The following is a 27,358-nucleotide window of genomic DNA, read 5'->3' as shown; positions in this document are numbered from 1 at the left end:
CCACGGACAGTTCAAGCATGGTGTGTTTTTAACCACAGCACACGTATCCAAGGTCAGACCGCTCTTGTTAACCATTTTAATTGCTGAATCATTTGCAGCTTTTGCAACATGTTAGAGAAGCATGAAAACTGAGGGTTTAAGCACTGAAGGTCTCTGGTGAAATGCTTCTTCACCTGTACCTTCAGATTCACAAATCACAAAAGGAGAAGACGAAGGGGAAAAAAACAGAGTTACGGACCATTTAATGATCTTCAGAAGTAAGTTAAACAACCATTTATTTTACAGTTTAAAATGTCCTCATGGAGGAACAGCAAAATACACTCAAAATGAAGGTTGATCAAAAGACAGTTTTCATATTAATCGCTGTTTGAAGTTTTTTTTTCTTTTCATTTGTTTATCAAAATTTATAAGTGCCTTCAACATAACCATGAGAGTATTCAGCTTGCAGTCATAGAAATATTTACAACACAAAACTGACAAGCATGGTTTTTACTTTCAGCATCGGTTCACCTCCTCTCCCGTCTCTTTCAGACTGCGTTGTTTTGTTGCACAAAACAAAAAGAAAGACCCTGAAGAAAACAATTATAAGGGGGGGAGAAAAATACACGAGAGCACAGATTAAGGAGATCAGTATTTACAGCTTGGCTCAAGGACACGATTAAGGGGAGGGGTGGAGACAGATGATTAACACATCCATTAGCGGCTTGATGTCAAGTTTAAGTCACATTCTTTGCCTTTATGATCCTACTTTAGCTTTTTAGAATTTGAAAAATAAAAGCATGCATATCTGCCATGAAGTCATGGATAAATGACCTCAAGATGCAGTGCCTAATAAGAGACTTGTTTTTCAGACAGCAGGGGGCAGTACAGGACCACATGGGGGGAGAATAAAAACAGGAATAGGAGCAGAATTGCAAACCCTACAGTACAATGGTCCTTTTGAAATGAACACAGAGTTCCATCATGTAAAAGCACTGTAATAACAGAGAAAGGTTTATGAACAATACAAAAAAAGGAATCAAATCTGCCCTCCGGATGACAAAATACAAAGTCACATATGAAAATATGTTCTGATCAAATGTTTTAGATACATTGCGCATGTTGAGTATTAGCAAAAAAAATGTTTTGGCACAAAATCAAGTTTTTTTGTTGTTTTTTGGGGGGCAAATATCAATCAGTAATCTTGTACAGATCCTCCCCCGTTGTTCCCCATCCCTGCCCCTGTCCAAAGAAAGATCTGATGATCTGTCTTGTAAAATATTCACTTGGTCTCTCCACATTGCTTCAGTCTTTAAATATTTATAATATTTACAGTTTCACAATTGTCAACAATACCTTTAGGCTTAAAGAAGATGCAAACAAAAATAAACTAATTAAATATTCTTTATATAGTCCCCTGTTGAGGCATTGAGTGTAAACTGTACAACTCCAATCGTCCCCTTACGAGTTCCTGGGGCAGGGAACACTTTGGGATGGAGAGTCGAGTCCAGAAATTAAGTAGAAATTTGCTGATGGTGAATAAGCAAAAGCATGTATGACTGATCTTGACTGATCGTTTTTCCAGGCAATGATTTTCTTTTATCTTGCACAAGCATGACTGATGTGATCACAAGAATTAGTCCATAACATGTATCATTTTATACTCAAATCTGTACAAAGTTCACAATTTCTCTTCAACATAGTGCAATGACTTCTGACATAGTCTTAAAAAAAATCACAATCACTTTTATGAAGATAAAAAATATCCCATACGAAGGTATCCATCCACAGCTTAATGAATGCTATGAATAAGAAAAAAGGCTATGCACAACACCTCCAAAAATGGCAAGAATGAAATGAGCAAATCCTCATCCAAAAATAAAATCCCCCTCAACCCTTCATATCCTTTTCGGAAAGGTATAGTTTTTGGAATTCAACATCACTGGGTGACTTAAGGACTTGGTGAAGTGAAGGAGAAAAGGTGAGTTCATGCTAAATTAGGTTGCTTTGTTTTTTCGTAAAAAGAAGTCCAACTCATAAAAATATGAGGCAATTCCAGCTTCCAACAAACTGGATGAGTCCAAAAGGGCTGGTGTTGGCTTAGTTCAGGAAAGAAAAATGGAGGTAATTAAACAGAGGCGATGACAATCATGAGGTGAGGGGAAATGCTGGATATGCTGTTGAGAAGGTCCGGGGCCAGACGTGACAAGTGGCTCTCGGAGAATTCGCAAGGTGGAAAAATCTGAACCACATAAGCTGGCTGTAAACCCAAAGAAGAAAAAATAACATGATGAGAGAACATCATCAACATCTTAGCTGTCTTAAAACACAGTAAAATATACAAACATAAAAACATAAAATGCTTAAAGTCAAACCTGAGTAGAGCCAGGGTTGGGCACATTGATGATGCCAGCTGCCTGTTTAGCTTGCAGGTATGTGATAAAGCCACTTTTCAAGGCTTGGGTTTGACCAAGGACATCTTCTTGGTCTCGACCACAGGGTAGAGCCAGTAGCAAACAGTAGTCATTTTCCACCTGCCACAGATATCAAGTTTTAATCTTAAAATGTGTATATACATATGTAGAAAAACAAAGATAATGGCACTATCTTCTTACGTTATTGCTTAATTAATTCATAGAGCCATCGTTTTAGTCAGTTCTTCAAAGTGAGGGTCCTGATTAAATCTATATTCAGCCAAATTTTAGAGCCTGCTGTTCAAAGGTAGCAGAAATCAAATACTTACAGTCATTCTGCGTGCCACACTGTCCAGCTGGGAAGCCTCGAGCCTCATCCTCTGGACAATACGGAGAAGAGGACCTCCCTCTGGGGGTGGAAGGGAGCGCTGGGCCAGCATGGTGTTGCCGGAAACAAAATGTAACTGGACAGCAGCCTGGTCGTTTTTCAATGCCAACAAGCCTTGCCATACGATAGGATACTTCTGCATGAAGAAAAGAAAAAAACGTCTTTATTTTCCCTGAAAATAAATTCTACACGTGACCAAAGAGCTGGTCTGTCATTCTACTTACCGTCAATAGCTGCACCATGTCAATGGAACGATGTCCTGAATGTTCCAGTTTGGCATCAGGCCGTGGCTGTACTGAAGTCGAAGAGGGTACTGCTGAAGTAGACAGGAAGGCTGGAGGGCCTTTCTGAAGAGATAGATCTGACTTGTGTGTAAGACCCATAGGGGACATCATGGGAGACTGGTATGAGGGGGAGACTGTATCCCCCTGTATTCGGGAAATGTGTGAGAGGTCCGAAGAGGTAGCATGGCGAAGGTGGGAGCTCTCAGACTTGGAATCACTTCCACACCCATGGGACTGAGACATTTTACCACGGTTACCCAGTTCAGGATCTGGAGGTACCTGATAATCCAAACCCATCAAAAGACATCATATTTTTTATTTATATTTTATGTGTGTTTAAATGTGCTTAAGTTGAATGTATTATTTGCACAAATGTAATAATCAAAGCATCTTAACTCACCTGTGAAGATGTAACACCTTGGTTAGCCAGGTTGTGTGGTGAAAACTGGGATGAGAAGCCTCGAATGTCCCTATAAACTGGAAAGGAGCCAGCACCACCTGGATGCATTAGGTGAACCCCATGAGGGTGAGGCGACACCATGACAGGACTAGATGCATGGACTCCCCGGATTCTGCTTTCACTGGAGGTTGGATGAATAAGCTTTCCTTCTAGTGGTTTGAGAGGTTCCTTTGCAGAAAGGTCAATGCTCTTCCCCGAAATAGGACTCTTTGAAGGTCCAGAGATATTGCCTGAAGATGCTGTTCCAGTCTCCGAGTCTCTGCGTGACTGTCTTGCCTCTACAGCAGCCTGTTCACCCCGTTGCTGGTGCATGAGGATGCGCTGGTGCATGTCTCTGTACTGCTCCATGCGTATGTTTGGGTGAAGTCCTCTGTGATCACTGTGAATCATCATTACATCGGACTGCAGCTGGGGAACTGAAGGTCTACTGAGTGCTTGGTTAAAGTGTCTAGGCTCTTCTTCACTTGCACTGTTGCCGCCACCACTTGATACTGAACCTTGGGGATTTGAATGACAGTGCAGAACCATATCTCGAATGACATTTTGCTGTTGTGGGTTTGAGCGCTGTTGAGACCCCGGAAGCGGCGCAGACAGCGAATCACCTCGCCTTCCATAGTTTATCCCAGGCATTGGTGGGGTGTTCATCCTGGCATCATGAGCCATTGACTGAGTGACACTGTGAGGTTGAATTATGACAGAGGACTGTTCTGAGTGCGAGTGATGCATAGCAGAATGATAGCTAGACATTGGTGGCATGCCATGAGTCAGAACAACAGATGTGCCGATAGGAGAACTGCTTGGAGGACAGGCTTTGACAAAAGGTGAAGGAGAGTGAACAGCTGTTCGTGGAGACTGTGGTTCTTGCTTAAGGTGCAGAGCTGAGCGATCATTTACAATGCCAGGGCTGGGGCTCATGCGGGTTCCAGAGAGTGATGGGTGGTGTGTGACTGGGCTTAGATTAGACTGCTGAGCAGCTTTGCCAGGGTCCATCTTTTTCGACAGAGGCTCTGACCCTAGTCCTCTCTTGCCATGCTGCTGTTGTATCACAGGTGGGTTGTACATTAAGACTTGAGAAGAACTAACTGGTTGCTGGAACATCTTTACTACACCTCCTTGGGGTGCTGTGTGATATGGAGATTCAGATTTGTCAGATCCAAGACTCTCCTGCTTGGTACTAGAAATAACAGGTTGAGAGTTATATGACTGGCCGGCTAAAAGGACTCCTGTGTGACCATAACCAGTAGGAGTTGGGGCTGCTTTGGGAGTAGGTGACTGGGATGATGAGATGACTGGGTCTTGTTTTAATTGAGATTTGGAAACAGATTGCTGAAACTCTATATCACCAGCACTGGCTTGAGGAATCTGACTAATTTTGGCTCTCATCCTGTGAGGTCCTTCGGTTTTCTGACCTGAATAACTGAGTACGACAACACCCTCAGATGTATTGACCCTTAGGCCAGGACTGGAACCAGTAATGTATGGAGTGCTCTCAACAACAGAGCGTCCTCTTGTCCCATCTTCTACTATATCCATAGCAAGGCATCGGCTGTTCTCATTGGAGTTTGATCTGAATTTTTGCTTGGGAATGGTTAGGCCAATGCTTCGGTTGCTTAGTGAAATACGTGGAGTTTCTTCTGTATCGTAAGGCATTGGAATTCGACTTATTACTGAGGTAGCAGGAGAAATAATTGTATGCTGGTTTTTCTCTCCACAGTTCTGTTGTGACTCTGTCAGTGGAGATGGTTTATGGTGCATGGGCTGGGGAGGTAATTGTGGCCTGTCTTCAGAATGTAACTGTCTTGAACCCACTGCATCAGAGGGATTTTCATTCTCTGACATCCGTGAAGGCTCTGACAGAGCTGGTGTGACTATAGTGGTAGGTATAGAATTGCTATTTGACGCAGACACATATTTAGGTTCCATCAGAATTTTTCTTAACGTGCTTGAACTTGGGTCAATGTCAGAGGCCTTGGTGTCTGGAGGCATTGGAGGATTTGCTGCAGGGGTTCCAAGTGTAGCTGATGCTTGCATTGAAGGAGTTACCACTGTGACATGACTTGAAGGGGCAACATAGATTCTGCTTTCTTCAGATCTCTGAGGCCAGTCAGGCGAAAGTGGCACTTTGGCAGGCCGCAACAGAGGTACACTTAACTGGGATACAGGTTGTGTGCAAGCAGGAGCAGGGGTAAATGTAGGAGGAGTACATGGCTCTGCTGCTTGGGGGTGCTTTTTAACACTGGAGATAGTGTTTGTGCCAGAATGAAAAGCAGATTCTTTAGGCACAGGCTGTTCAACCTCGGGTTGTTCTGCCTCTTTGGGTGTGTCGACCGTTATGGCACTTGTTACGTCTCGCCTACAAGTAGCAACAGCAGTGACTACAGAGGCTGCTGAAGTGGCCGCAGCTGTAACAGTGACTGCTTTTGAATTATTGGTTTCTGGGTCTTCTGGGATTGATTCAGGTAACTTGACTGGAGTGGACTCTGACTGAGAAACCTCTTCAGCAGCATCCCCTTTTCTGTTACCTGCCCCTTTACGACTTCTTGCCTTTTTCGGGGTTTTGGCTCTAACTTTTCCGGTTTTCCTGGGTGTTTCAAGTAAAATGGGATCTTCAGCTGCCTTAGATTCTGCCCCTGGCCGATTTGGGCTTGGTGTCACAGGACCATCATCTAAATCCCCGGCAAGAATATTGTTGATGACCATGTGAGTTTCAGGTTCCATAATCTCATTGGAGGAGGAGGATATCAAGGATTCAGGGGTGGGAATAAGAGCAGTGTAAGTGGGAGGAGACGTGAAGCTATCTGCATCTACACATGTTTCTTCTGCTGTAATTGAATCAATAGCCGCTGCAAGTTCAGTTTCACTAGCAGGATTAGCTCGCTTCTCCTCCTCAACTTCACTCTCTGGTTCCACTGCAACAGGAGGCAATATCGTAGTTTGCTCTGAAGGTGGCTCTTTATATGGTCGAGAAGGTTGCTCCACTGTAAGCTTAGCAATATTTTCGACTGCCTGCTCTAACTCCATCTGTCGTGCTAATAATGCAGCAGCTGGATCAGCTGGAAGTTCTGATTCTGAGTCTTCCTTATCCTGTGCAGCAAGCTCTTTTGATTCTTTTGGAATTTGGTCTATTGTTTTAATTCCTTCATTATCTTGTAGTACTGTCTTAGTTTTTGTAATAGCTGGAGCTTCAAAGGTCTCAAGCTCATCATCCTCTGAACGGAGTAAACCTTTTACATCATCAACACTAACACGGATCTCTAGATTTTTTAAACTGTGTGATTTGTCTTCAGCTATCTGTTTGGTGTTACGTTTTAACCTCGGTGTTTTAACTTTTGCACTCTTTTCAGGCTGCTGTCTCCTCTCTAATGGGCCAGTGTCTATCTTTTCATCATCAACATCACCAGATTTCTTTCCAACATCTTTTAATTCCTTTTCTTTTTTGTGAACTGTTGAGTTTGGATTTTCCACCCTTTCTGATAACTTGCCAAGCGGTTCAGTTTTAGGCTTAAGCTCTGGCTCGTTTTGACTTGCCATATCATCTTGTTCAGCTAGCTCTGTCGTGCTCCCAGACAGTTTGTCTGCTCTACTTCCTTTCTTGTTAGTTGGAGTAGATGGAGTCTGAGGTGTTTGCTGCTGCTTCTGGGTGCGGGGTGAACGCCAGCCCTCAGAGGCTTTCACAACCTCTACTGTACATGACGCCTCTGTGTCTTCTTCCATCAGTTTCTTCTGATCAACCTTTACTGGTGATACATCTTCTCCTCGTTTGATGCCTCTTTTAGGTGGGCGTCCACGCCTAGTATTGGTAGAAATTTGAACATCTTGCTGTATTGGTTCTTTATCAGCACCACGTTTGCGCATGCAGCGTGGTGACTCAACTACCTCTTTGCCAGCTTGGTCGTCTTCATGTAGTGTGGCGTAAACTGACCTTACGTTTCGCCGACGTGTTCTCCCATGGATCAAACTTGACTCGATGTTTTGTTCAGAGTCTGATGCATGTATCGGTGACTTGGACGTTGTTTTAGAGTCAACTGATATCTTTGGTGCTTCTGCACGAGGAGATGAAGCCCTTTTGAGTTTCTCTCGGTCAATCCGTTCACTCTTACGTGTTGCAGGTTTTTCAGTGGCAGCAATTTGGGAAGGTTGTGTAGTCCGTAATACTGACAGCGGTTTTGCCCTTTTACTCTTGGGTTGTCTGCGATTTGGTAACGGTTTTATTTCAGCTTCTAGTTCTGGCATGCACACCTCACCATCTGTTTCAGTTTTCTGAGATTCCTCAAAGTCTTTTGATTCTTGATTTTCAGTTTCAGGTTCTGACTTCATAGTTTCAGGTTTTTCTTCCATCTTTGGGCAGTCAGAGTAAGTGATTTCTACAGTCTCTCGTTCAAAACCACCTAGGGAACCACCAGGAGTTGGAGGTTTATCTTCCACAATGGGAGTATGTTCCACTGTTTTACTATCACCACATTCCACCTTCAGTTCTTTTAACTCTGGTTTTGTTTCAGTTTCAGTTTCTGGTTCTGAAAGAGTAAGCAAAGGGGATCTGTTTAGCTTAACAGCAACAGGTTTGAAGTCTTCCACAGCGACAGAGTGAGGTTGCGAAACCTCAAGGATTGGCTCTACTTTTTCTTCTTTGACAACTGGCACAGGTTGATCTGAGGGCAGAGTTAAAACTTCTTTCTTTTCTTGTGGAGAAATTTCTTTAGGGGAAGGAACAAACGGTAAGGCAGTAGCGATTAATGAGGGGCTGGCTGATTTGTCATCTGCCTTTTGTACTGGCTCCAGTTCCTTATCAGGTATGGTATTATCACAGTTCTGAACTTCATTTCTTTTTATGTCTGGCACTAATGAATCCTTCTCAGTATCAGGTGGAAGGTGGTCTTTGTCTTTTTGTTGCTGAAGCTCCAAAAAACGACTATGGAAAAGCACTATCGGTTCTTGTGGGATGTCACTTCCTGCAGATTCAGGCTCCGCTTCAGCAGCACCTGGCTTGTTCAAAGGCCTTCCACTTCCAATTTCTAAATCTTGATCTTTACGTCCAAGATGCTGCAACCGCCGGGAATCCTGTTCAAAGATTGAGCTGTGAAGGAAACGAGAGGCAAACAATTCCTGACGCTCTTGGTCCTGTGGCTTAAGATCCTCCTTTTTATCATGCAGCTTTTCATCAGAGTTAGTACGAATCTTTTTCTTTTTCATATACCAAGAAGGTATTGGTCGAGGTGTTAGTTCCACCTTGTCCTTATCTGAACACCTGTGGGATGCTGGAAAGCGCGAAGGGAGAAAGGACCAATTGTCTTCCCTAGAAGAATACAGTGTTTTGGCTCTTTCCAGGAGTGCTTTTGTATCAGGAGTTATAGTTTTATCTAAAGCAAAGGAGTAAAACTTATTCTTTTCCAAGGATCCTGAAAGCTTCAGGTCTGTCATCCTCTTATCACGATCCCTGAGGATGTAGGACAAGGAACTATTCGACTTGGACTTGTTTTCTCCATCATCATCTGAATCAGACTGCACTTCTCCAGGTTCCAAATCCTGACCAAGGCGCTTCCGAATGCTTTCATGCTTTGAAATATCACTTTGGAATGCCATTTCCATTCTGAACGAATCAGGCTTTATCCCTCTTTCCCAGTGCTGCATTAACTCTTCATCACATCCAAGCAAGGACGTGTTAAGCTTTGGGAGATCAGTGTCAGAAGACTGAAAATGTCTAGGCATCAGGTCCAAACTGTTTTTCAATGACTCGGTGTGTGAAAATTTCTCACCTGCTGTTGGAGAGGATTTTCTTTCTTTATTTGTACCTGTCAAAGAGACATGGGCTGTTTCATCTTCCTCGTTTTCAGAAGACTGAGCAGCTCCTATTGATGATGACATGGTGTAAATGTCTTCATTGAACTTTTGGGAACTTGAAAAGTTGCGCTCTCTTTTTAATTTGAGTATTTCAAAGTCAATATTCTCTAATTTCTTTCGTTTACAGTAAAATAAATCATCACTGGCCACATCTGGTACTGATTTTTCAAAGTCTTGAACAAAATAATCCTTTTCAAAGTCACGAGTCTCACTATTTAGTCCCCTATCAGGCTCGACTAGCTTGGATCTGAGCCGTTGACTCTGTTCAGTTTGTTTTGTGCAAATATTAGTCTGGTCAATGTGCACAAATTGTTCATCTCCATCAGAGTCTCTGGATTTCGCTCTGCCTTGTGCGTTTTCAGGCATAACTTGTTTCTGTTCATTTAATTCGTCCAAATCAACGGCGTTATCGTCTGATATTTTTGTAAAACTTGAGGTATTTTCCCTTTTTGAGCTCTCTAAATCCATTTTAAGGTAGGGAGAGTCTAACTGATCTGTAGAATCTTCAGCCAGTTGCACTAGTTGTGAGTGCCGCTCCAGAGGAAGGCCTTCGGGGTTAATATCACTGTCCTGTCCTTCTTTTGGACTATTAACTGAAATCATCCGCACACATTTTTCTTTGTGGTGATCCTTTTTATGAATCCCTCTCATCAAAAGATTCTTATCCAAATCTGTCTCCTTAGCACTGTTCCACAGCTTATAAAGTCCAGATCTACCAAGGTCCTCTTCACTAGTTCTCTTTTGTCGATCAGCTTTACCGGAGTCTTCAAAACGCCTTTTCCTTGCAGCTAGACGGTCAATATCCACTGAAATGCCACTGTCAAATCCCATTTCAGATTTCCCATGTTTTTTGGCTTTGATTTTGCCATCTTTGTCAGTGACCTCCACTAAACTGTGCATATTTTTGTCTCTGGGAACCTTCCCATGCTTAGCAATATCAATTTTTGATGGCTCTGTGCGGAATGGAGGACTCCTCTGGTCAGCTGGAGGTGATGCCAGTCTCGGACTGTCACTCCCACCCCTCTGTATTTGTTTTTCTTGGACAACATGACCAATCAATTTCCCTTCTTTTTCTTTAACTCGTGTTAACTGCACCACACAAGGCAGAAGGTCTAACCTCCCTTTACTTGAGCTTTCTTTTTGGATTTTGCTGGTCTTGCTTCGCAGAACAGACTCAGGACTAACATCTCTTTCAAGTTCAGGTTCCGGTTCACATGTCTGGATAATAGGTGATGCCATTTTAAGCTTCTTAACCCTCTGTTTTTCACTTTTGTCTTTGTCTCCTCGTTCTTTTCGTCCAGTCCTCTTTTCCTTTTCAACCACATTCCCACTGTCAATTTCAAAAACTCTATCCTTCTCGAGTTTTTCACTTTTATTATACCTTTCAGAGCGTGCCTTTTCAAGTTTTTCAAATCTTGGTGGAGATATTGAACTGCAGCTACCACTTCTTTCAGAAGATCGACAACAAATACGGCGGTCTGAATCGCTTGGTATTCTCTCAGAGAGTGATGGAGATGCAGTTGGGCTAGCAGGTCGGCGAGTGGTAATGTGAGACGGGCTCTGGCTACGCTCAATGGTCCTCCTTCCATGATCGCGTCCACGATCTGTTTCAAAGCGCTCCCTTTCTCTTTCACGTTCCCGCTGCAGATAGCTGTATTTACGTATGTCCTGCTCATAAGGGTCAGCTCTGTATTCCCGATATTCCCGAGGGTCTTCAAAGTATTGTGGATCATAGTAATCTCCCTGATATGGGTCCCATTCAGTGTAGAAGTCCCGACTTCTGGCAGGATATTTTCGACGTGGATCTTCAGTGTACGTTCCAGGTGTTCTAACATTTTCATAATATTGTCTTTCTGCTTGAAACTCATATTGGGTTCGTCGATCATCCCTGCCAAGAAATAACCACAAATCTTTTTCAGTTTTAATATTAGACAGTCATGGAGTCAAATTATTTTGTAAGCCGATTTCACAAACCTTCTTTCAGAGAGAATATCATAAAAGTCTCGAATATCCTGACCAGATGCCTGCATTGAACGATAGAAGGCCATCTGACTTTCCTGATTTGCAAAGTCCACCTAAAGAAGGAAGAAAAGCTGGTTAGAGTGTATCAAGCACAATAACACAGAATGAAATTTCAGAGAAAAATCTATATTTTACTTGCCTTGATTTTATTCCCCCCTATTTTCCATCCCTTTGTGTCTTTAACGGCTGTTTGCGCATATTCGATGTTGTTATACAGAATAAGGGCCATTCCTTTCATCCTGTCAAGTACAACCTACAATAATAGCAGAAAATAAGGTAAAAAGTCTAGAAAGCAAACAAAAGATAAATAATGAGCAGAAAATTAAACAGGCTTACCTTGACAACATGTCCGTATCTGCAAAAATGACGAGTAAGAAACTGTTCAGTTGTATTCGACGCTAATCCATCCAACCAAACGCATGTCGTTGGCATACTCTTCCCAAAGCCCAGCTGCAAAAAAGAACAAAGTTTCAGTCAGCAATTCATGTATCTTTTCAACTTACACAAATTTCTATGGTTGGGAAAGACAAGAATGTTGTAATGGTGTAAAGGTTGAGATTTACAATTAAAATCAAATAAATTCTTACCTTTAGTCGGTTGTTTCCAAGATACTCGCCATCCATCTTTTTTATTGCCTTACAGACACTGGCAATGTCACAATATTGTAGAAAGGCATACTGTGGGGCTCCATTCACCTTCTTAATGTCAATATCCTTTGGAAAGTTAAATGTTCTGTCAGTAAGCATGATTATCTCACAGCACACAGCATGGCAACCACTGCATGCTTTGATTCTCAAACTATAAGAAAATTAACCTACCACTATATCTCCAAAACGCTGGAAGATGTTAAGCAGGTCATGGTAAGTGGTGGTCTTCTCTAAGTTTCCAATAAATAATGTCCGCGTGGCCTTTGGATGAAACTCATCAATCCTCTCGTCCAAGGGCCGGAACTCATTCTCGCTTTCCGTCTCTAAAAATTGCTTAGTGTGAGCTTACTGATATGCCAATATTCACGTTTTCTTTACAATGCAGTTGGCAAAGAAAACTTACCGGGGCCATTCCAGGCTGTGACATCAATTTGCATGCCAAAAAAAAGCTTCCCCTTTGATGCTGCAAGGGCTTTCTCTTGGTCCTCTTGCTGACGAAAAAACACAAGCCCGTAGCGCTCTTCTGAAGCGCCGTGGATTTGCACAGATGTGACCTTTCCATGTTTTTTAAATTCATGGAACAAACCATCCTTCAGGCTTGTGTCTGTAAATAAAGCAAATGAACGTACCATTTAGCAAAAAAATACAAAGGTAGTTATTTTTTTTAAATAAAATTTGCCTGAATTTCATGCATCACTATTTATTTTTTGTTTTTTTACATAAGAAAAAAGGCTCTTTATGCCCACATACTGCTAGAGCACCACTAAACTAACCTGTTGAGCGCACAGGGAGATTTTGGACCTTGATGCCAAAGCTTTTACGTGGTTCATCCTTGTCAAGGGAGGATAAGGGAAGTGCTGAAGGTGCAGGCACAGCTGTTGACTGCACTGAACGTGCTGGAGAGTCATCACTTGAGCTACTGCTAGAATCACTGTAGCAACAGAGCAACATGAATTTAGACATTAAAGCCTCATAGTCACCTCTCGCATTAGAGATGCACAATAAAAATTATGCGCCTGGTTACTGACTATCCAAGAGGAACACTTGAGAATATAGTTACATTTTTACTTCACACAAAATATACAGCTGCAATATAATAGATCTAGTATATATGTGTATACATATATATATATATATATATATATATATATATATATATATATATATATATATATATATATATATATATATATATATACATATATACATATATACATACATATATATATATGCCAGAAATTACTACAAGTGCACAAACAACAACAACAGTTTAAATATGACTTTTGTTAACACTGCTTTAAATAAAAGACCTAAAATCCAAAGACCTGGTTCTGTCTAAACTGAAGGGAACTGCAAAATTACCGAGGTTAAACATTGCCTTTTCAAAACCATGCATAATTTATCTCCACATTTCAGATTAAATATTGTATATACAAATTTTCTTTTTCCATAAAAGAGCATATAATGCATTGTGAATGTGGCCTTCCACTGTTTAAAAAAATGCAACGGCTCCCAAATGATGAGAAAAAACACGCCCCTCTCCTCCCAGTTTCACATTTAGATGCTGCATCGAGTTATGAGTACAAAACCACTTGTACATGAGTCGCAAAATTCATGGCTGCCTCATCCACCTTTTATTTCAAATGATTCCCATGTCTATCTCAGCTTTCTAGGCCCTCTGCTGTTTGTTTCCCTCTCACTTTCTCCTCCTGTGCTCAGACACTCCCGGAAGTGCTGCTGACGGAGCCTGGCCTGTGGGAGTGGGCAGGCAGCCAGCACTGGCCAGAAATTTCCAGTTCCAACTGGATCTCACGGAGGGGGGGGAGCCATTACCCATACACAGAGGTAGGCAGTGAGAAAAATATAGCAGCCGTCTCCTGAAATTTCCCCATAGCACTTCCTCATCAAACCACATGGGTCGCTACATGTCGTTAAAAGCTGTGGACTCTGCTGTGTCCAAAGGTGATGCCATTAACCCCTCTCCAGTATGTTTATTTATGCAGTGGAGTAAATCCTCTTGGGCAGACATGCTTAAAACGGCATTTGATTTACTTGTGAATTTATAGAAACTTGGATGAAAATACGGTTACTACAAATATAGCCACTTACACTGAAAAAAGAAAATAGGTGAACCAACTTAATTGAATTATTTCAATTGGTAACACCTAATTTAATTAAGTTCTTTGAAATGAAGTTAATACATTAGATAAATCAGTTGTGTTACTCTAATGTATTAACTTCATTTCAAAGAACTTAATTAAATTAGGTGTTACCAATTGAAATAATTCAATTAAGTTGGTTCACCTATTTTCTTTTTTCAGTGTACAGCAGTGCACAAAAATGAAACTGACATCATAATCACAAAAATGCACACACAGCATACCAGGAAACATCGAAAGTCCACATATCCTGTGCCATTATGGTATTAGTCTAAGCTTCTGTATGCAAATAATTCGACCTGTGGTTAGGGTGTGTGAGAGGGTGTGTGAGATCTAGAACTAGAACTACCTAAACCTTACTTTATTTTTAAACCTGTGTTTTGGTTTTATTTTGGACAAAATGAGTACTATATTTTGCCAAATGTATCTTTTAAAAAAGACTTATGATAAGTTTAACATGTAAAGTATAAAGAACATGAATAATACATGGATCCTTACTGAAACCAGACTCAACACCGCTCTAATGAAGGCAAGCTAGCTGGAAACGTAAAGCCTTCCTAGCAGAAATAAAATGCGTCTCAACTTAATCCAGTTCATGTAAAGCAGTTCAGGTCAAATCTTAACTACGTAACAATTGTGTCACTAAAGGCATCAAAGGTCATTTTCCAAACTCCTTTGACTCCTATCAGCAATTATAACAGGGCAAAGTTTTAAAAATCAACGAGGGAGGGGTGACAATCAAACGTGTAGTAATATTCCCCGTCATGCCGTGTCTGTGAAATGTATTTTTTTTCTATCGTGCAGACACTTCTCTGCGATTGTCACCTTCCACCCATTGTATCTCCTGCTGGGCGGAGCCTCTAGATATGACACAGTCTGTAAAACAGAAACAACGAGCCTAACTTTCCAGGTTTGGCCATAACACTGTGTCTGTCTGTGCACACATACACATGCTTGTGAAGAAAGAGACATAGGCAAAGTAAACACAGCCTCTACATAAATAGGTGTCACCTGTTCTGTAAAGAGCCTATGCTAACGAATGACGGAAGTTAAATGCACACATCTTGCACAAGTCTGAGTTTGTTTGGTGCGGGTGTGAAAAATATTGCGCAATCCATAGCTACAGATGATAAAAACATAAGCTGAGGAAACCGCATTTTTATTGAACACAGATAATGACGGAAATATCAGTTCATTTCCAAGTGCAGAGGCCAGTTTGGATCCAGAAGGCCACGGACTGGGATGCACAAAGGTAAACAACAGCACATAAGTAGAAATCTTGACAGCAAGATTAAGCTTCACTCACCTGCCACTCGTACTGCTGCTGGTACTGCTGACTGAGTCTGAACTGGAGGAACGGCTGCGAGAGCCTGACCCACTGTGGGAGCGTGGAGGACGAGTGGCCTGACTCACCAGTCTCTGAGGAGAGGGATTTCGTGAATGCGTCGAATGTGGAGACCGGCTACGACTGTGGCGGTAGGAACGTTCCCCACGCCGACCCCTGTCCTCCCGATACAGGTCCCTGTGAACCACACTGGCCAAAGTAAAGGGTTCCCGGGCTCGAGACTCATACCGAGGCTCGGGTGTCTCAAATCGACAAGGGCTCCTGCTGTGGGAGCGGTAGAAGCCAACCCCGCTGGAAGTAGACCCTCCGCTTCCTCCCGTTGTGGCCGCTGAAGATCCACTTGTTCCGGTGTTCCCAGAAACGGCACTAACTATAGTTCCACCGACTCCTGACGGCACAGTTGTACCACTTCCGCTGGAGGTACCAGACCCACTCCCAGCTGTGCTTAGAGTTCTCTCCCTCGCGTCACGGTAATAGTCTGTTTCATAATGCCGCTGACGGTCAAAACTGCTACCAGTACGCTCGTGAAGTCCATAGGCACTGTGATCGTACCCCCGATCCCGACTTTCAGTGGTCCTAACAAACATGAAGAAACAACAAGTTATATTACAGTTACACTTTGGACATAAAAAGATAGCTGCTAGCATCAGACAGTGGACAAACAAAAATTAACAGGTGTGTCTGGTGCGTTTGTCAATAATTAGACACATGGAAAGATTGGGCAAAGTGTTTTGAGAAGGGCCAAGCTAGTTTTTGCCCCCATCTTAAAGAAAGCACTACACCAAGGGGATTAAAGTAACAGCTTGAGGAAACTGACCATCGGGTCTGACATGTTTTCATGGCCAAACCATTTATGGCTTTCAGATAAACTGTATCAGATTCTTCTGCAACCAAAGCTACACTAGAAATCCTCTTTCTAGAACAACAATGCTGCTATCGGACTGTTTTTCGTGCATTTCTGTCAACTCCAAGGTGTTAATATAAGCTTTATGTTCATTCTTTTTTAGATACATCAGTAAATCAACACAGCACAGCAACATTTTCAGCAAAAGGCATGCATCTGGTTTATAACAGAACAGAAATCTATATTATATATCAGAGCTACTGTAATAACAGGAATGGCAGATTATGTCATTATAGGCTGTAAAGTCCTACTGGTCTGCACACTATAACAGACGCTAAAGGCGTTTTATTAGTCAAGCCTGGATGAAGGTTTTGAGGTGACTTTTGACAAGCCTTTTGTTTATATCGTTACACAATTTGACACCACTTGTTCTTCTGAAAACAGAATCTCCTCAGTAGCATCTTTTGTGAAGACGCACATTAGAAACGGCGCTGAAAGGACATTCTGTTCAGACCCGAACACTCGCTTTCTGAATAAAGCAATCAGAAATTAATTTGGTAATACGACTGCTGTGTCATTACAGCAGTCGTATTACCAAACTCGCCATAATGAGCGGGACAGGGCAGCAATTACCACCGTTTGAATTCAGATCAAATTATAATCAGCAAATTAGCCGTGATGTTCCGACACAGGGCAGAATATGGTTTAATATGACAACAGTTACAAAACTTCATTATAGTGCTTCTGTAGCTAAAAAACATGGCGTTTATTCTTCTAGCAAGTTAAAATCAAAGGATGGTAAAATAGTTAGATTATAGAGTCAGACTTTAGAGAGGAAAAAACTGTGAAGTCTTATTTAATTTACTGCAAAAACATTATATTTATATTTGTGTAACACAGGTATAAATACTGCATAAAAACTGCATATCCGACTTATTAAAACATAACACAAAAAACTAATCAAATATATGTCTAGTCAAAGCTGCGTAAAGATAGTGTAATAGTAACTAAATAATACTAGTAACTGTATTTGCTGTATGTAAGCACAGTGTGTTCATAAGGCTGAAAAAAGAGAGAGGGAAAGAAAAAAAAAAACCTTGTGCTGGCAAACGTCCATATCATAAAACTGAAACATCCTGAGGTTGATTTTGTGCATTGACAAAGGTCCCATAGTTCTGGTGCTTTCCAGAACCTGCACTACCTTCTTCTCTCCTCCCCTAATATTTCCTGCCAATCTCCACAATGCACAACTCACTGTCTGAAAGAAACAAAGCCTCATGTGCAAACTATACAAATGTTAACAAGACTTGAAAAAAAAAAAAACATTATCTCAATTTATTCCACAGACTGACTTTTTAAATTTCCTAAATGAAAATCTTTTGAAAGGTTTGGCCCAGCACAATTTTTTGATGCTTTTGTCTATTTGTCTAAAAATGTATTTATGTAAACATTTCCTTGCTTTTTTATTTCCCTGTAGTTAAACTGCATGGTCAAAAAAAAGCTACATATTAAAGTTAAGTAAGCAGTGTCAGGGTTATGAAACGGTCATGAATGAGTTTTGCTTTGCAATTGGTTCCTTATGTGTCATCACACATTTAATGGTTTTGCATTTACAGTTTTTCAGTGTTTGTGCTCTACAGCTTGAAAGTGGTGATTCCACTGGAAGTCTTCTATCACTTGATTTGAATCATTTAATTAGTGAAAATTCTTGCACAAATAAAGAATGTCAGTGTTTAATGAAATCTGGTGATTCAAACCAAACAGCTGACCTAACGATCTGGACTTCTTTAGCCACAATTGCAGTGAAATCGGCTGCCTGCATCTCACTGAGACGGCATTAGATTAGACCTGGTGTTACAGAAGGCTTCTGCAATTCCTCATAAGACATATGACACAAGCATCTTTTCTTCTTCACTGTAATTTGGTAAATGATGCTGAAGATTAGATTAGGTTTTTCTTTTTTGTTTTTGTTCCCAAATCTGGCCATTACACATGTGTTTAAAATATTTATGCTCATATTTTATTGCTATATTTAAGGTGACCCCCAAACATCCACCTAAACCTAACCCTTTGTATTAAATTCATAACCCATTTTAACATCTTCTGTGCACCATAAAGTGGCAAACCTGGAAATATTCATCAGCGTTAAACCTTTGACATAACCGGGTAGTAACCAGGATGTCATCCATGAACTCTTTTTACTGAGGGTCGTAAGACTCAACAAAAGACTGTATGCAGCGTTCACACTGCTGAAAAATGTTGAGGGTAATTTAAGTTTAGGAGACTGACACCACGTCTGTATTCATTGCATATACATAAGAGTAGAGCAGGTTAGGAGAAAATTCTCTTTCAGCTTATTTGATTTAATCATCTGTGTGCTGGATTCATGAATAACATCTATGCTATAACGATGTCGGCTGTGAAAATGACGGATTACCTTGACCCCTAGGTGCTCTCGAAAATGCTAATGTGCTGGCGCAAGGCTCACTGCTCAGCAGATACCTTTCAATTTCTCTTCAATTTCACTCTACACAAATCAGGTTTTACATTATTCATCGAGCTTAAAAATAATTCTGTTAGACTTTTTTGACAGAATTTCCATCAGTGTTTGATTATTAGTCTACTGCGGAGCATGCTAAGCACCTGTTTGGGGATACGTGAATAGCATAATTATGAGGAGACATGCCAGCAGCATGATAAAACGCCGCCTTGTATGGAGGCTCCGTCATATGGGAGCAATGCATGCATATCCATTTAAAATCAGTATAAGAGGTTAATTGTTAAATATCCATTTTGCAGTACAAACAACAAATTGAATCTAATTGTTGAGAATCTCTTTGTCTTGCAAGCTACGACACAAACTACAGAGCTAGCGTTTAGCTATATCTAAATGTTTAATTTAATCAAAAAGAAAATTTTGAAAATAAAACAACGAAATAGGAATATTTCTTCTGGTAATCCAATAACTGGAAGTCACTTCACCACTCAGTGAGTTGCACGATTACATAGAAACATTACGTACATCTCTGTGGTTAAAAGCCAGAAAATCTAACAAACATCAAAAAAGGAAATTCCTACATAAAAATAGTATTTAATATGCATGTGTTTCAGGAAGGATTGTAGGTCAGTTTTATAAAACAGTTACTTAAAATATTTTGCCACCGTACTGTTTCTAGAGTTTAAAATGTTATTTAGGATTTCGTTTTTTGTTTTAAAGCTGACAAAAATTCAAATATTCATTTAAAATGATCCAGAGCTGACAAATAACTACAATTTTCTTTCCCTTGTCACTCTACCAACGTCTTAAAAAGAACCAAAATTAAATCAGCAGAATTGTAATATATAAATATGTTGTTTGGGGGGGTTTTTTTAAGTAAAATTGATTTTATATTAACTAATGTTTATTACTAGCAACTGGTCAGAAATGAAAACTAAAAACATTTCTGACAAACAAATATAAGCATCATGGTTCATGGACCGAACACACTTTGGTGCACATTCAGGGCCCAGGCAAATAATTAAATCAAATTAATCTAAGCAAAATTAATTAAGCAATAAATATATAAACAAACTAAAATCTTAAAGTGTGACTGTAACAAAACTTGAATTAGTGAAAAACACGAAAAATTTATTTGATCTACATCACTTTTTATTTCTTTTCCTTCTATTTTACTGCATTTAGCCATCAGGAGAAACCCACCCTCACACTTCACTGCATATTTTTTAATCATAAGTATGTGACAAATCCTTGAATTTTGAGCATTTTAAAGGATTCTGTAGTTTTTCTTATGTTAAAATATTAATATTTTATATTAAAAAGAACATCTTTACAATGATCATTCGTTATAAATATCAGCTGCGTTGTGAAGTCTAAGGAGGAGAGAGGGCTGGGGGAAGGAGTTGAAGGTGGGGTCAGGTCAGGTGAGAGGCAGAGCAAAGAAAGCAATACAGGTAAGGTTCAAACTTACAGGCAGTAATAATGCACCAGCTATTTTGGTTAGTGTGGAAAATGGAGAGAGACAGGGGTTCAAACTAGGGGGTTAGAGAGGACAGCTAAAATGCACAGGGCAGGACATACCAACCTTTTGAGAGAGTGGTAACTTGACCTATTATTCCAAATACAATTTTGGGAGATAGAACTTTGTGAGCAAAAACTGGGTAAAAATGTTGAGTGGAGAAGGGAAAAAAATGAAGAAAACTAGTTCACAACAGAATACGTAATCCTCGTCTTCAGCGCACGGGACCTCATGAGCACAGATGAGTGGTAGCATCTGTTTAGTTAAAACAATGAGGACAACTTTGGCCTTGTAGAAATCCATGTTAGGATGCTTTGTGTGCTGGAAAATGTCCGAGTCTAAATATCCATCCAAACAGGAGTGAAAAAAACAAAACCTGTGTTGTATTTCAGTCCAATGCAATAAATACATGATATCCAGGAATCCACCTTTAGTTGACCAGTGATTCCCCAACAGCAACGGTTGATGTGAAAAATTAAGTCTTGCATCTTTTGCATTAAGTCCTGCACATTCCACTTTGGCCAACACCGTTCACAGCAACAAAGTAGTCAAATTCCTTTTGTAGAGGGAAGGAAATATGGCCACAAAAAGTTAGGAATGAGGAAGATGTCATATGAGTAATCCAAGTTCTTGTTCATAGTAGCACCATACTCATCCCAACGGTGAACAACATGCATAACAGTTCAAAACACTGTTGGATGTCTTTCAAGCAGAAGAGAGTGCATGCTGTCCCAGCCTGGACAGAATCAATATGAAACACTGTTCACAGGTGCAACGCGCTGCTGACACGGTGTAATTGTATCCAAAGTTTAATTATAGTTCCACATTTAGGAAAGAAGGAGGTAATCCATAGATTTGACGTAGGTTATCTCCAATAGCATGGATGGTAGCAGTTTTCCAGTCACCATTTCCAGCAGTCTTCTTTGCATTGTATGATCCAAATGTTCGCTTTGCTCATCAAGTCTGCAAGTCTCAGTTGTTGAAAAGTTTAAAAAGAAAAAAAAAAATCATCTCCACAAAAATAAGGCGGGAATAAAAGTCTTTTGCTCACTTGTTTCTGTTGATTCTACTGAGTCGCATCACCAGTAGAGGTCTCCCAGCACTCAATTTGTAATGCCCTGATTTTAGACATAATCCCAAACAAAATGAAAAAAAAAGAACCAAGAAAGCAACCCATACCTTTAGAATGACCGCATATCCTTTAAGTACTGGGCCAGAGTTAATCCAACAGTGGGGAATAAATATCCTCTGTAGATCCTCCACATGACTCCAGCCCGCGACAGAAGTACACACCTCAGTGAGGTGGGCATTATAACTTAAAGCCAAATTAGACTAATCCAAACAATGGTGTTCTATACATGTAATGTGTGCTCTTGGATGTTTGGTTACATGATGAAAAAGGGGTGATATTAATCCTCCGACAAGGGCACGTAACTCCAGATTAGGGGAATCCCGGGGACGGCTGCTGGACCACTCTCTCTTTTTCTCTCTCTCCCCCACTCTGTATTCTCTATCTTTCTCTTTCTCTCTCTCTCTCTCTTTCCAGAAATCGCCAATAATCCTGGGAAATTTTACGATATCCAATCTTTGCCCCGTATTTTCCTCAAATGATATTTCCACCTCACAGAGATGCTTAAGGTCACAAAGATAATCCCCAACAGCCATTTAAACTACTGACTATTCATTCAACTATCAGATACACTTGCAAACGTGCCCTCGTTTTAACAAAAATATCTTAGGTGTCTACCTGTAAGTAGGAATCCAGGAGCGCTGGCCGCGCTCTGAGGAACTTAGAAGGGATTCCTATAAGATTTCAATGTCGAGCACAAGCTCATTTTCTCCTCTTTAACCCCCAAACAGGTAAATGAACAGATGGTGAAAGATGGTTGGAGGTAAGGTGTTTACCAGAAACTACGGTTCCCCCTGCCTCCAGAGAAACTTTGTCCACTTACCCGTCTAGTCTGCGTTCATAGCGTCCATCTCTGCTGTGAAGCGACGTGGGGGGCCCATACACGGCCCCCCCTGCCGCCCTTGTGAATCCTGATACATCCCGGCCGCGAGAGCCTAAGGACAGACTATCGTCCAGCCCCCTCGCTGCACTAGGAATTGTTCCTGGTTCATTGTAATCAGTGCGCAGGTCTCTGTCCCCCATCTTGTTGACAGCATTGTGAGCCTTCTGAGCACTTTTAATGTCCACAAAATCCACAAAGGCCGCGACTCCACCTTCTGATCCCCGCTTGGGCAGGACCTTGACACTCTCCACTCGTCCATATCTAAAGTCAGAATAGATGAAAAGCATGGTTACCACCAGGTTTGCAGCTGCAAATGTGTTGCATAACTTTTTAGGAATGTTAAAAAACACACAGGGTTCTGCACAGTCCTGAAATTGACTGTGCGTACATGTGCACATGTGTCTGTGGCAACGAGGGACATGAGGCAATTTTGCTACTCTTACTTTCCCTACTGTGGTACTTTCTAACACGGCAACAGTAACCCAGCAACTGGACTTGAAACCCTGCCACATTGCGTGTTAATAAATGCATAGATTTTCTAAAATTAGCACGTTTTCCGAGCAAAAGGTGCTGCCATGAACACACAGCTACTGAAAAACACACAGATGAGGTTTTGAGCACTTTATACAGGGATGGGGTTTCTTTAAGAAATTCCTCATTAATTTACTGATTTATTTATTTATATATATACATACATACAAGACACACAAGCACACATGCAGAATATATTTATATTATATATTATAGCCTATATTTATTTTTAAAGTGTAATGGGAGTTATAATTGCTGTATACACCCTTTTCCCCCTTGAAAATAACAAATGATCAGTTGAAGATTCAATTTTTGGGATGAGAAGCCTGTTACAGAAAGGGTTAAGAAGCCTGTTATCATCTTTTATAGCCCCCCCACCACCAAAAAAGTGGGTCTTTTGGGAGTGTGATTTTTTGCTGTCCAATAACAGACAGTAGGGTGATCACAAAATTTATTGGCATGCCAGTTCCCAACACCGAACAGCCCCCGACGCCATTTTAGAAAAGCTGTTCACACTGCTTACTCATTCTGTCGTCCCCCATCTTCAATGACTTCTATCACACATTGGGCTGTCATGCACCTGCATACCCTCGCTACCTCTGGGTTAACGCTGGAGCTGAGGTAGCGAGCTAAAAAAAAAAAAAAAAAAAAAAAGCTCGCCAGCACCGTTTCCCCTACTGCACAAAAACAGAAAGAGATGATGCTGCCAGTCGCCACCCCCCCCCAAACATAACGTTACGTTGTACTTCATACAGGGGGTTATGTAAATAAAACGGTGTATATAGGTAGCTCATTTTTACTGCTGCTCTCGGAGGCTGCACGGATTAGATACGAGCCATATTTGTAGCTGAGATCTGCATCAACCCACCGCAAATAATAAGACCGCGAGAGGGCAAAGCACCAAATGCATATCATCTGTTTTTATATTTCATCCAGCTGTAGGTTTGGAAGAGGGTGGGGGAGGTGGGGGGTGCTGTGGGACGAGTATGGCTTTCGGTTACACTGGTTATTAAGGATTAATGTTGCCATTTAGCAGCTTTCGTCCGATATGGCGACGCCCACACAGTGATAATAATTAAAAATCCAAAACAACAACAACAACAAAAAAGGTCTCATATGGGCAGACTGATGTTTTTGGGGCAGTCTGGTTTCCAGCATATGAACGGAGAAGCGGGCTGCTATTTCCTTGACAGCCGAGAGAGGAGAGAGGCGAGAGCGCGCAGACAACCGTGAAAGCCACACGCAGGAAAATAAATAGAACGAAAACGTATTTAAATCATCATTCAGCCCGAGGAAGATAACAAAGAGCTGAAGGCACACAGTCTCCAGCGACTCGCTCTTAACCAAAAGTAGCAATGGAGCTCAGTGCGATTATGGCAGGCTGCATTACAAATATACGTGTGTGTGTGTATACATGGATATGATGTCTGATCTCCCCTGAAATCAGATCACGCTGCAGGCTGTGCGAGTCAGCGCCGTTTTAACAACCATTTTCTGTAAAGTAAACACCACAGCGTCACAGCACTGCACATCTGCTCCGCGGCACAGCCGAGCCCGGTCAATCACAGCCAGTTTGCCGCGGCGATGTTGCAGCGTGGATGGCGGCGTGACGGCGTCACCTTTCGGCTTCCACAGACTTGTGTTAAGATGTAGGAACGGAGCAAACGGCACGCTCTCATAGATGGGTGCACAGCGTGCTAATACACCGCGGTGTGTGTGTCTGTGTGCGTGTGTGCAGGTCTGACTGGAAGCAGTGACCTGACAAACTCACAGAGTCGAGTCAGACAGCAAAAGCAAACACTGAGACTTTATGGTGTCTGCCGGAGATGGGGCACGTATAAAAGCACGGGGCTCACCGGGTAGACTGAACTTTGTTTACACTGATTGTGCACCACAAAAACAATTAACAAGAAAAAGCCCCCTCTTTACGGTTACCCGGTGGAAAGGTAGGCTGCTTAAAAGTCAGCCTGCTGGCAATGCGCACCAGGAAGACGTAAGAGGGGTGAGTAAAGTTATCACCTAGCCCGACAAGTTAATAAGCGTGTCAAAATGGCAAAACCATATGTCCGCTGGCTGCTTGGCTTGGGGTGGCTGAGGTGTGCTAGCAGATTTTGCTTTTTCGTCTCAGCTCAAACGCAGGAGCACCGTGTGTTGTTGTTGCTGCTCGGATTGTGTGTATGGAGAGAGAGAGGGGGGGACTGACAGCACAGTTGCCAAATGGGACTTTGCTACAGGGAAACCTCCTGCTTCATCCCGACTTCTCTAAAATGTGACACAACAGAGAGAGAGATGCTGGACGTGCACCGCTCTTAACATTACAAAACGCGCACAAACACACACACACATACACACACACACGCCGCTCATTTGTGTTTCTACTCACCGCTTGAAGTGCTCAATAATTTTCTCCTCTCGTACATTTTCGGGTAAATTTCCCACCCATAAATGTCTGGTTTCCCGGACCATACTGTGTGCTCCTGCTCCCCGATCATACAGATGAGTTTGCTATGTCAGTTTCTCCCCGTGCAAAATACAAAAGCTCTGCAAAATAAACGGCGGACAAGAAAAAAGATGCTTGGCGCAAATCATTGACTGCTCGTTGTGGCCCAATGTAAACCATTAGGCTGGATCCCCGCACGCTGTTTGATACTCTTCAGTGTTAAAGCGCGATCTTGCACCTCATGAACGCGCTCCGGTCTGTTCCCGTGACTAGGCGCGTCCCTGACACCATGCGACCTTTGGGTGTCGAAAGAAAGCATGTAGCTTCCTAAAAAGATGCAGCAACTTCGCTTGTAATGAGAGGCACACCGCGCAGGCGTGGCTTTGTGTGTGAACTTCTTTTTTTTCCCTCCCCGATGAGACGGTCTTTCACCCCTGCGCATGCGTGAGAAAACCCCTGGTTGAATGGTGGTGCTTTGACATCTGCAGCTTCACAAGAGGATCCCATCAGTGGCAGTTAAGTGTGGCAAGGTGAATCACCCTGCGCACAGCACAGTGAGCCCAAGTTTGGTATTCTTTATGTTTCAACGTTGTAATAGTTCCGTTGTTATCAAAGCACAGGCAAAAAAAAATTGTCACCCCATAATTGTAAAGTGAGCCATCAGCTCACATGTTAAAATGTTACCAAAACCTTCAGTGTTGCCCCCTGTCACCTAGCTGGTTGGCACTCATTTACCATTTGGAGTGCGTCGTAACTGCTGGGACTTTAGATCACTGCTCTGTTTGTCTGCACAACAAATCAGCAGAAACAGCAGTAGCTGCAGTCCATTCATTCATAAGAAACAGGATACTAGTTGCACTCTCATTCTAAGCACAGGTTGTGTTGAAGTTTTTGACACTTGAAGCGGAAACTTGCACACAGGAAACAGGAAACTGAAGGACAGTTGTGGGCTACTCTGCATGCTAATAATCTAACAAGATTGTGCTGTGAGTTAAACTGTGACCAACTTATTAACTCCCTGAAGTTATAATAAGTTTAAGAGATTTTTTTACTCCTTAACTTGAATTAGTGTGAATAATATCCTATGTCTGAGTAGACAGCAATCAGCAACAAAAACACCACATGAGGGCCTTTTTGTCTCGTTCAGTTGGGTTCTATACACTTTATGTTTTTCCCTTTAGTTTTGCTCTTAAGTGTGTGAAAATTGAAACAAAAATGTTTCCACATAAGCTGATGTAAGGCACTGTTACAGGGAAATAGGGGAAACGACATAATTCTTAACTTATGTATCACAGAAAATAGTTTGCTTTTCACTGTCTCAAGTGAAATTACAGGAAGTTTAGGTGGATTTTGATAAGTTTCATATTTTGACAGATATGAAACTCATGTGGGAAACTGTTCTTTTGCATGGAAAAGATCAATGTACTGCTAGATCAGTAAAAAAAAAAAAAAGAAAGAAGAAGAAGAAGAAAAGAAAAGCGCTGACACAATAAATAAAATCCCCAAAATTCAAAATCCCCAAACCGGATCGACCAGAAAAGCAATCCAGCAAACTCGAGACAACACGGCTACGATTACAGTAAGAAACTTACCACACTGAGGTAGTTTGAATGTGTTTGAAACTTTGAATTAACACGTATGCCTTCTGCATGTTGCACCTGCAGTCTGTCAGAGCAACAAAAGAAGATGCTTTGACACATTTAACTGCTTCTACTACTGGGTTACAAAAGGCACAGGGAGCTGTTAAGTCAAGTACTTTGACCTGGTCTGAGCTCTACTCTAAGCTAATAAGTAACACAAAACAATCAGGCCCCTGTCCAAAAGTCCAAGAGTACAGTGGCGATAAGCCCTCTTGTAAGGGAAAATACAAACCGTATGTGTGTGTGTGTATTTTTCTTTGACCGACTATCCCCATTATAAAACATACACACTTTCTCTGACTGACCGCCATGACTGATAAATAACAGACCAAATAATGA

The 27,358-nt window shown here is 41.5% G+C and overlaps 1 protein-coding gene across 1 annotated transcript; it reads right to left on the bottom strand.

Annotated features, from left to right (window-relative positions):
- Positions 1–218: 218 nt before the first annotated feature.
- spen (spen family transcriptional repressor) lies at positions 219–25,883 on the bottom strand. The gene is made up of 15 exons (XM_039604107.1): positions 25,323–25,883; positions 22,349–22,669; positions 15,498–16,112; positions 12,806–12,963; positions 12,436–12,636; positions 12,204–12,355; positions 11,973–12,098; positions 11,722–11,835; positions 11,525–11,638; positions 11,338–11,438; positions 3,466–11,251; positions 3,006–3,344; positions 2,723–2,917; positions 2,355–2,513; positions 219–2,239 (listed from the first exon to the last, which is right to left on the bottom strand). Exons 1-15 carry the CDS (start codon positions 25,403–25,405, stop codon positions 2,108–2,110), a joined length of 10,596 nt encoding a protein of 3,531 aa, XP_039460041.1. The 5' UTR covers positions 25,406–25,883; the 3' UTR covers positions 219–2,107.
- Positions 25,884–27,358: the final 1,475 nt, after the last annotated feature.

The sequence above is a fragment of the Oreochromis aureus genome, linkage group 20, assembly GCF_013358895.1.
Source record: "Oreochromis aureus strain Israel breed Guangdong linkage group 20, ZZ_aureus, whole genome shotgun sequence".
NCBI lineage: Eukaryota > Metazoa > Chordata > Actinopteri > Cichliformes > Cichlidae > Oreochromis > Oreochromis aureus.
Note: the sequence above shows the minus strand (reverse complement) of the source record. Positions and strands in the feature narration are given on the sequence as shown.

What these genes read in the sequence shown, in the direction of transcription:
- spen (XM_039604107.1), bottom strand. Translation starts at nt 25,405, where the DNA reads ATGGTCCGGGAAACCAGACATTTATGGGTGGGAAATTTACCCGAAAAT. An exon ending in AGCGTTTTGGAGATATAGTG is followed by an intron (nt 12,099 to 12,203) that starts GTAGGTTAATTT and finishes AACTTTCCAAAG; the next exon opens with GATATTGACATTAAGAAGGT. An exon ending in GATACGGACATGTTGTCAAG is followed by an intron (nt 11,639 to 11,721) that starts GTAAGCCTGTTT and finishes CTATTATTGTAG; the next exon opens with GTTGTACTTGACAGGATGAA.